The sequence below is a fragment of the Aythya marila genome, assembly GCF_965140915.1.
Source record: "Aythya marila genome assembly, chromosome: 23".
NCBI lineage: Eukaryota > Metazoa > Chordata > Aves > Anseriformes > Anatidae > Aythya > Aythya marila.
This window is the reverse complement of record NC_139064.1, coordinates 2,984,446-2,994,030: the sequence shown is the minus strand read 5'-3', so window position 1 is coordinate 2,994,030 and position 9,585 is coordinate 2,984,446. Positions and strand designations below refer to the sequence as shown.

Here is a 9,585-nt window from a genome sequence, read left to right as displayed (position 1 = left end):
CCCACCTCCCATCCCATCCCATGCTGTGGGACCCCCCAGCATCACCCCCTGCAGCTAGCACACCACCCGGGCAGGCAAACACACAGGGAGAGGAAGAAAGCCAGGGAGAAAAGCAACGAGGGAACAGGAGACAGAGGCGAACAGGCAGGAGAGAGCAATGAAAGGGCACCCAAAAAAGACGGGGAGGGAGAAAGCAGCACAGCAGGAGAGGGAGAAGCAGAAATAACGAGGCAGATGGGCGGACACAAAGGGAAGCAGACCTCAGGAAAGAGGCAGAAAGCGAGGATGAAGAGGCAGAGAGGACAGAGGCAGAAAGCTGGAAAAGAAAGACTGCCTGCGGAGGGTGCAGCGATTCCCAAAGGCCCACACGTCCCACGATGGGACCATGGGGCTGGCATTAGGGTCGGTCTCTGTCCGTGAGCTGGGTGTAAGAGCACAGCCCTAGCAGTGCTGGTGTGCAAAGCGGGACAGAGGGAAGGCGGGGGGGCAGTTATAGGGCTAAAAACCCACCTGGGGGGGCTGGCATAGTCTTGAAACAAACCCTCCTGGGGTGCAAACGCCCCCAGCTCGGGGGCAGACCCTTCCCCTGGGCATGCCCGGGCTCCCGTGGGTCATAAAATTGCTGAGCACCGGGTGGGGTGCACCAAAACAGCGCGGATTTACATAAAAAATAAAAAAATAAAATAAAATAAAATAAATAAAATAAAATAAAATAAAATAAAATAAAATAAAATAAAGGGTTTATAGAAAATCAGCTGATTCGAGCCCGAATCGAAACGGGGTAAAAACCCCACGGGGGACACATATGGGGACACGGGGACCCGCGGCCACCCCGCTCCCGTTTCTCCCGCGCCCGCCAGGCGGGGCCGTTTTCCCGCGCCACGCCCCCTCGTGACGTCACCGGCGGCGGTGGCGCGAGTGACGTCACGTGGCGCTACCGGGCGGCGCTGCCCCGCCCCGCCCCGCGCCGCGCTCGGGGCTGCCGGCAGGTACCGGGGGGCACGGGGGGGATATGGGGGGGATATGGGGGGCACGGGGGGGCTCGGCACTAAAGGGCCAACGCGATCGGGGCCGGCGGGACCGGGGGGAAACCGGGAGGAGCCGGGGAAGGGGGAATCGAGGGTGTCCAGGGGGATTTTTGGGGGATTCGGGGGGATTCAGGGGGATTTGGGGGCGGTCTGGGGGGCTACATGGGGGTCTATGGGGGAATCGGGGGGGTCAGTGGGGGAATTGGAGGGATTTATGGGGAGCCAGGGGGAAGCGGGGTGGAACCGTGGGGATTCAGGCCGTGGGGGATGTTGGGGGGGGATTGGGGTAATGTGTAGGGGGGAGCTGTGGGGGACCCATGGGGATCTGGGGGGATCCATGGGGGAGACCCCTGGGGACCTCCGGTAGGATCCGAGGGGACCCATGGGGATCCAGGGGGCATCTCTGGGGATCTGGAGGGATGCGGCCCCGTGGTTAGCCTGGGGGGGCCCTGGGGGGATTCATGGGGGTCTGGGGGGACCCCTGAGGGTGCAGGTCCCACCCTGCCGCTGCCCCCCTGCATGTCCCTGTCCCCGTCCCCCAGCAGCGACCATGGACCTGGTGCTGGAGGCCGCCGACCGCCACCTCCTGACACCCTACGTGTACCCCGCCGGCTGGCCCGAGGAGGAGCCCTGCCGGCAGCTCCTCAGCCTCTTCGTCATCACCAACCTCGGGGCGCTCACCCTCTACCTGCTCTTCGGCACCCTCAGCTACTACTTCATCTTCGACCACGAGCTCCAGAAGCACCCCATGTTCCTAGAGGTGGGTTCCCGGCTTCCCAAAACCCAGCCGGCCCCCCTCCAGGGTCCCCTGCGGGACCCTGCTGTCCTGCAGACGATGCCCCTCGTGCCCACCCAGTACAGAACAGAATGGGATAGGGATAGGGATAGGGATAGGAATAGGAATAGGAATAGGAATAGGACGGCTGGAAGGGACCTACAATGATGGTCCCATCCCAACTGCCCGGCTACATCAAGGCTAACCAAAAGTTCCAGCATTTTATTAAGGGCTTTATCCAAATGCCTCTCGGACACCGATGGGCACAGGACCCCAAGCGCCTCGCTGGGCAGCTCGTTCCAGTGTCCGAGTGGCCAAACTCAGGTGGCCGCATGGTGTTATGACATGTGCTCCTTGATGCCCAGCGCCCAAAGGATGTGGTGATGGCTCTGCACGCAGTCTGGCCTGTCCAACAGCCCCCAGACCCGTGATGCTGTCCCTGCCTCTGTTCTCCGGCTCCCCCATGTCCAAACCCCCTTCCTCACCCCAATCTGGGCACCAGCACCCTGCTCACCCTTAGCACGGCGCTGCCAAATACCAAGCCATGCCAGATGCCACCCTAAATACCATCCCTCCCCGCCCGGCCGTGGCCTCGATGGGGCAGGAAGGGTGGCACGAAGCTCCCCGGGTTCCTCCCATGCCCTGACCCGTCCCTGGCGCTGCCGCCCCGCAGAACCAGGTGCGTCGGGAGATCGCCTACGCGCTGCGCTCCCTGCCCTGGATCAGCGTCCCCACCGTCGCCCTCTTCTTCGCCGAGGTGCGGGGCTACAGCAAGCTCTACGACAACATCGAGGACTCCCCCTACGGTGAGCTGCTCCCGTGCTCTCCATCGCTCCCTCCATAAACGCCTCTGCTTCCCCATTCCTCCCCCCGGGACCCGTAGACGCCGTCTGCAGCCCGCAGCACGTCCCCATGGGTCACCACGGTGTGCCCGAGCCCCCGCACCCTGCCAGCCCATGCAGGGTGATGGCCAAACCCCTGGTGCCTAAGGGACGGGACGGCCGCTTTCACACACGCCCTGCCCTCATTTGATAGCGCTCCTGTCAGCTCTCTCAGCTCCCAGTAAACCCAGTTTCCCCTGGTAAGGAGAGACTGGTAAGCTTTGCCCTGCATCTGCTCCATGAGGCAGACCCTGGCTTGGCTTAAGCACAGCCCCTCGCTGCCCTCGTGCACACGTGGGGGCTGCCACTGACGTGTCCTTCCCCCCAGGCTGGTCAGGAGTCTTCCTCAGCATGCTGTCCTTCCTCTTCTTCACTGACATGGGCATCTACTGGATACACCGAGGCCTCCACCACAAGCTGTTCTATAAGGTAGGGACCTCCTTATAACGGGCTGTCATCCGGGCCGGGGCTGAGTTGTGCCACCAGGGAAATGGGGATGGGTGGCCCAAAAGCCAGCACTTTTTCCTCATCTTCGTCCCCATCATCAGGCAAACCCACAGTCCATTAAAAACCACGCAAGACACAAGTCCCTCTCCTGGCCCTAGAGCCCAGGCTCGCTCCTTTCCTTTGCCATATGGCCGCGGGCCACAAACACCCCCAAGGATTCTGGCCCGTGACTGTCTCAGATCAGGAGCATCCCACGAGGGGCCCACCACATTTTTTCTCCCCGCAGCGTTTCCACAAGCCCCACCACCTCTGGAAGATCGCGACGCCCTTCGCCAGCCACGCTTTCCACCCCGTGGACGGCTTCATGCAGAGCCTGCCCTACCACGTCTACCCCTTCCTCTTCCCCCTGCACAAGATCACCTACCTGGGCCTCTACATCTTCGTCAACGTCTGGACCATCTCCATCCACGACGGCGACTACCGCGTCCCCCGCCTGCTGCGGCACGTCATCAACGGCTCGGCCCACCACACCGACCACCACCTCTACTTCGACTACAACTACGGGCAGTACTTCACCCTCTGGGACAAGATCGGCGGCTCCTACAAAAGTCCCACCTCGTTCGAGGGCAAGGGCCCCCACGACTACCTGCGCAGGCTGCGAGAGAAGGGCCCCGAGCAGCCCAACGGCGCCGTTGACAAAACCGACTAGATTTTGGCCCAGGCCGGCCGCCGCGGAAAGGGACCAGGCCTCGTCCTGCTGCTCCCGACCCCCATCGGACTAAATTTCCCCGTACAGAGCCCTCACCTTGCGCCAGAGCGACTGATATGGGTTGATTTTTCAGCACTGACGGGCACCAGGCCTGCAGATGGCTCCCCCCGAACGCTGCAGACGGGTTGGCCTCCCCATCCCCTCCTCCTGGCACACAGACACCTTGATGCTATCGTGCTGCTGCTATCCAGGCTCCTTCAGATAACATCTTCCACGTCCTTGCCCTGCGCCAAAATGAGCCCTCCCTGCTCCCCGTGCCCCCAGGCATCAGGTTTTGGGAAGCCTGGCGCCCGCCCTGCTCCCACGACGGCGCTCCCCAGCCTCTCTCCGTGCTGCAAAGCTCCCTTAAAACCATCCCCTTTGCCACCTCCCAGCTACCCGAGTCCCTGCAGCGGGTGTTGGAACAGCACCACAGCACCACGAGCACGGTGGTAACGTCGTGGGGGGGTCTCTGGCCACCCCATTTCGTGAGCTGCAGCGTCAAATCGCGCTGAGATCAGCCTCTTGTGGCTGATAACACCAGGCACTTGGTTCTCCCATCACAGACACCGATGTTTCACCCACGTGCCTCTATTATTTCATAAAAAAAGCCACCCCTACCTTTTTGCAGCTGCTGTGGATCCACTCGATGGCACCGCAGGCTCCGGGTGCAAGGGGATGTCTCCCCGTGGCTTTGTGACATGGGGCCAGCCTGTAGGACAGGGACAGACTTTGAGCCCCGTGGGCCCCTCGAGCTCCCCGAGGGACCGCGGGAGGAAGGGCTGGGGCTGGGGAGCAGGCGGTGGGAGGGAGCCCTGGTTCGTGGCAGGTCCCCCCCTAACAGCCGACGGGCTTACTTGGAAACCCGGCCGCCTGGCCTTGGGGTCAGGGTGGCCATCAATAAATCCCACTTGCCAACTTTGGTGACATCTCCAGCCTCTGTTCCCAATAATCCAGAGAGCACCCAGCACCCCATTTCTCCCCGGTAGCACCTCGCTCCGTGCCCCACACCGATCGCCCCCTGCATAAGGCACAGGGGGACGTGGTCCCAGCACCTCCCCAGCACCCCGTGTCCCCCCTCTTTGCTTGTCCCAGTGCTGTGGAAGCCACCAGGAACCCCAGAACGTGCTGAATACCCCCCGAGCTTGGCCATGTGGGGTCAGCACTGCTCTTTTACCTCCCCTGCCCCAAATCTCCCCTGCTGCCGACCTCCTGCCTTCCCAGCCCCTGGTGGTGTGCTGCTGTCCCTTGGGTGCTGGAGGGCACCCCGAGGGCTTGTGACAGCGTTGTCCTGAGTCCGTGGCAGGTGCCTAAACCTTCAGCCTCCCTCCTCCCCTGCAGATACACCCCGAAGAGCAGCAGGAGCTGCACCAGCAGCCGATGCCTCGTGCCCTGTGCGGGTGCACGGATCTCCCCATCGCATCCCTGCTGCAGTCATAACCCCAACCCCGTCCCATAGCTGGTTTGGGCTGCTCCCAGGACCTAGAGCCAGCCCCAAGCATGGTGTCTGTCACCCTTTTTAATCATTCTTTCCCCCATCAGAGGGCTCAGTGCCTTCAGGGAGCACCTGCCTGGGTCAGTGCCACACGGGGTGACCATGTGAGGCTTTGCTTCTTGGGGTGCTGTGGTGTGCAGGGACATGGACAGACACCTGCACCCATTCTGGGACCAAATACCCCGCTGATGGGCACCACAGACCCTCTGCTCCCCAAATAACATGTTTCCCTGCCCCCACAGCACGCTCCCATCTCCCTGCTCTCCCCTCCCCGCGCTTTCTCAATCCCCCCACGTGCACGCGAACTCTGCCCCTGCACAATTTGGAGTCCAGACAAGCACCAAGGGTCAAGGCAAAGCCTGGATCGAGCACAGGGACAACAGCACGGGGCTGGGCACGAAAGCTGGGGGGGCCCTCCTCCCTCGGGAAAAGCCTGGCACCCGTCTCCCTGCCCTAGCACATGGCACCCCTGGGGATTTGCCACCCTCTGGCCCCACCAGGCATGGGTGGGTGTTCTTGCAAAGCAAGCTGCTGCTGATAAATCGGTGGGATGACCCATACCAACCCCCCTTGCATCCCTCGGGGCTCACACCCAGCAGCCTTGGCCCCAGACACCGAGTCCCAGCTCGCTAAAGGACCTCAGCTTTTCCCACCTGCTGCCACTCCATGGGCTGCGAGGGCTGAATAACGCCTCCCGGGCTGCTTCTTGGGGCTGAGATCGCCTAGCCAGTTAGTCAGCAAGGCCTCTGGGGGTTTGTCAGGGGAAAAAAAATAACAGGAGCCTGTGGGAAAAGAACAATTACAGCCGAGCAACTTAATTGTGTTTGCAAGAGCAGCGCCTCTGCTGGTGTGGCTGCAAGGGTGGTGGGGTGGGGAGACATCAAGGGGTGATGATAAAAGCAATAATTACAATCAGCCAGCCTCATGCAAAGCACTGGGTCTATATGGATTTTGTGCGTTCCCCAACACATTCATTGCTACTTAAGAAGAGGTGCAGACACAGGAGAGGGTGGTACTGTGTGTGTTTCGTGTGCTTGGTCCTGCTGGGGAAAGGCTCCTGGAGAACGTGTGTCCCCCCCACCCTGGGATGCCACCTGCTTTGTTTTGAGCAGACAGCCCACAGGTTGGCTGGGGGAAAAAAAATAAAATAAAATAAAATAAAATAAAATAAAATAAAATAAAAAAATAAAATAAAATAAAATGAAATAAAATAATTAAAATAAAAGTGGGGACTATGGCATGGAGCACCCACATTTTCCTCCAGCTGAGCCTGGGATTGGTGCCACCTGCAAAACCAAGGGGAGAGCTCAAAGCACTGCCACGATGCTGTTACGATCACCACGAGGGTTACTGCCCTAGCTATTCCCTGCAAAACAGCCCCACAACAGGCACCACGTCCCCTCGTCCCCCTACCCAGCTCCCAGCCCCTTTGGGATGGGAGCCCCGGGGATGCATGGCAGCATGCAAAGCCACTACAACCCGTGAGCCCGCAGGGGATCACAGCCCTGAGCTGGAGCTCTCCCCACAGGCAGGCCTGAAGGCTGTAGGAAATGATTTTTCCTCTGGGTTTCCAGCCAGGGATTCTTGGCGTGAGAGGGGAGCGGAAAGGATTAGTGACCCGCAGGGCTCCGTCCATGCCCCATTGAGAAGTCTGGCTCCCCGGCACAACAGCAGCTAATTCTTCATCTACAAGCTAGGTGGCCTAGGAAATAGATGTAGAACTGACTGCCTGGGTCTGTACCTTGCAGGATTTCCCAAAGGAAAGGGGACTTTTCACAGTCCCCATGTGCCCACAGCACCCTGGCTGAGCACCAGGCTCAGCCCAAGCACGGCTCCTTGGGGTTCTGCTCTCTGGCCTGTGTGTAGGGAGGGGATCGCTCTGCAAGGCTTGGGGTCTGCTCTCGAGTTCAGCAACATGCAAGGCATCCCTTAAATAACGGGGAGGAAGCAGGAGGCAGGGGCTCCTTACCTCCACTCGGCGTTCCCAGCCCCTGCTGCTGATGAACTCCAGATGTCCCTTAAAATAAACTCTGCTGCTCCCCCTCCCCTCGACAGCAGGGGACGGATCATTATGATTGTTTTTATTTCAAAACCTTACCTTGGCAGAGGAGAACCCTATATTCCCTGCTGCAAAGAAAGGGCCATTCATCTGTTCCCAGTTACCAGCACTCAGCCCCCTCGAGGGGTCCTCGCTACTGCACGACACGGGGGCCGGGAGGACGAGGGGGAGCCCGATGCACACCCGTTTCCTTGCTTTGGGAACCGTGACCAAGCCAGTTCCTCATTTCCTACCTGTTCCTATTATTATTTATTATTTTATCATGTTCAGCTGCTGCTTTGTCCGGGAATTCAGGGCAGCTCTTTCGGGATGGGCTCCCACAGCCTTTTGGGATTCCTCTCCAGCCAGAAACCCATTTTATGGGTTTGTTCAAAACCAGAATCTCCCGCAGTCTCTGCCCTTACCCTGGTGACCTGTGATCCTCCGGAGGCACATTACACGGAGTCAAGATAGCTAAAAGCTTTATTAGGAGGGCTTATAATTGTATCGACTCCGTAATTGAAACACGTTAACTAGGTTTCTAGGTGAAAGGTTCCTCAGGGAAAGCTCCGGGCAGCACTGCTGCTATTAAAGCCAGCGAGATGTGGGGGTCCCAGATTGCCTGGGGGCTGGTCGAGGGACTGATGAGCATTCCTCTCCGCACGGCCAGTCCACAGCCATGGGCTTTGAGGGTTTTCTCATGGCGTTAGGAATGGGGTTTAGGTGCCCTGCACCTAAAAACCCATCCAGCACAACATTGCCCATCAATATGGCCACACGAGCCCTTGGCAAGGAAGAGTGGGATGCTCTCTGGAAAGGATGCTCCAAAATTTCTCCTTGCAGCTTGCGGGCACCTCGAGTGAAATCCCCGCTCCCAAGAGCCAAATCCTTCTCCTGCACCAATAAATCTGGGTTGCTGCCACGGGCAGCAGCTCTGCACCATCCCCGTGTAGCTGTACGTCATCTCTGCCACAGGGATGAGCTACGAGGGCCACGCAGGCACATCACCTGTGCCGAGTATTTTATGGGGGCGCGCACGGCCAGCTAGCTTGGCCCTGCACAGAAGGAGCTGCTCCGGCAGCACATCGTGCTGGAAACCTCCTGCTGGGGTGCTGAGGGGCTGGGGATGAGGAGGGGACCCAGGGCTGTGGCTCCTCATTGCACCCCCTCTGCATCCAGGACCTGCACCTACATGAATGCCACCGTGCGCCCTGCTGGCCCCTTCTCCTCATGCCGGGGCCAACGGGTTCCCTACAAAACTGCTTACCCCAAAAAGCCCCCAGCACAAGGATGGGGCTGGAGATAGGCGAGACACAAAGCTCTTCGGTTGGTAAACGAGGTAACCTCCACAATACACAGACGCTGCACGGCCTTCATCAATCTTCTGTTAACCCTCCCTACAGGTGGCACCAGTGACAGCCTGGGCCCAGCTCCCAGTAAAACACAGCCCAGATGCAAGCAGCATTGCCCACAGACACCGGGGTGCCCCGGGACCACATCCTGCTAGGGGTGGGCAGAGGAAATGTGCACCTCGTTTTTTTTTGGGGTGGTAGGGAAACCTTATGCACCCCCAGAGAGAAAACACTGCAACCCTTTCTTTACACATAGATGTGTTTATTTATTTATCGCTGGTTCTGGGTTGTGGTTGTGATTGTATGTTTTTGATTGGGGTTTTGACTGTGCATTTTGATTGCTGGGTTCTTGATTGCTTATTCTTGCCGAGTTCTTATTATTATTTTTCAGTGTGCATTTCTGACTACTTATAATCTCTTGCTGCTTTCTGACCACTTTTTTTCTCACCACTTTCTGACCACTTAATTTTTACCACCTCTTTCTGACTGCTTATTTATTCTTGCAGCTTTCTGACCCCTTATTTTTTCTGTTTTTTTTTTTTTTTTTTTGACCCATTATTTTTTCTCTGTTTTTTGACCCATTATTTTTTCTCACCACTTTCTGACCCCTTATTTTCTCTCTCTGCTTTCTGCCCTCTTATTTTTTCTCTCTGCTTTCTGACCGTTCCTTTTCTCTTGCCGCTTTCTGCCCAGCTCTCCTCACCACTTCCCACCCTCTTACTGATTTACCCTCACCTCTTTCTACCCCCTTATTATTCCCCACCTCTCTCCCCCCTCCGCGCACCCCTTACCACCTAGCTATTTAAATCCATTTTCACCGC

General features: G+C 58.4%; 1 protein-coding gene across 1 annotated transcript; it reads left to right on the top strand.

Moving 5' to 3' along the window:
• Nucleotides 1-924: 924 nt before the first annotated feature.
• SC5D (sterol-C5-desaturase) lies at nucleotides 925-4,807 on the top strand. The gene is made up of 5 exons (XM_082778100.1): nucleotides 925-989; nucleotides 1,571-1,788; nucleotides 2,477-2,609; nucleotides 3,013-3,113; nucleotides 3,418-4,807. Exons 2-5 carry the CDS (start codon nucleotides 1,579-1,581, stop codon nucleotides 3,838-3,840), a joined length of 867 nt encoding a protein of 288 aa, XP_082634226.1. The 5' UTR covers nucleotides 925-989; nucleotides 1,571-1,578; the 3' UTR covers nucleotides 3,841-4,807.
• Nucleotides 4,808-9,585: the final 4,778 nt, after the last annotated feature.

Bases quoted from the DNA above. Each gene is read 5' to 3' on its own strand.
- SC5D (XM_082778100.1), top strand. From the start codon at position 1,579: ATGGACCTGGTGCTGGAGGCCGCCGACCGCCACCTCCTGACACCCTAC. The intron at 1,789-2,476 runs GTGGGTTCCCGG...GCCGCCCCGCAG, and splicing joins AGCACCCCATGTTCCTAGAG to AACCAGGTGCGTCGGGAGAT. The intron at 2,610-3,012 runs GTGAGCTGCTCC...CCTTCCCCCCAG, and splicing joins CATCGAGGACTCCCCCTACG to GCTGGTCAGGAGTCTTCCTC.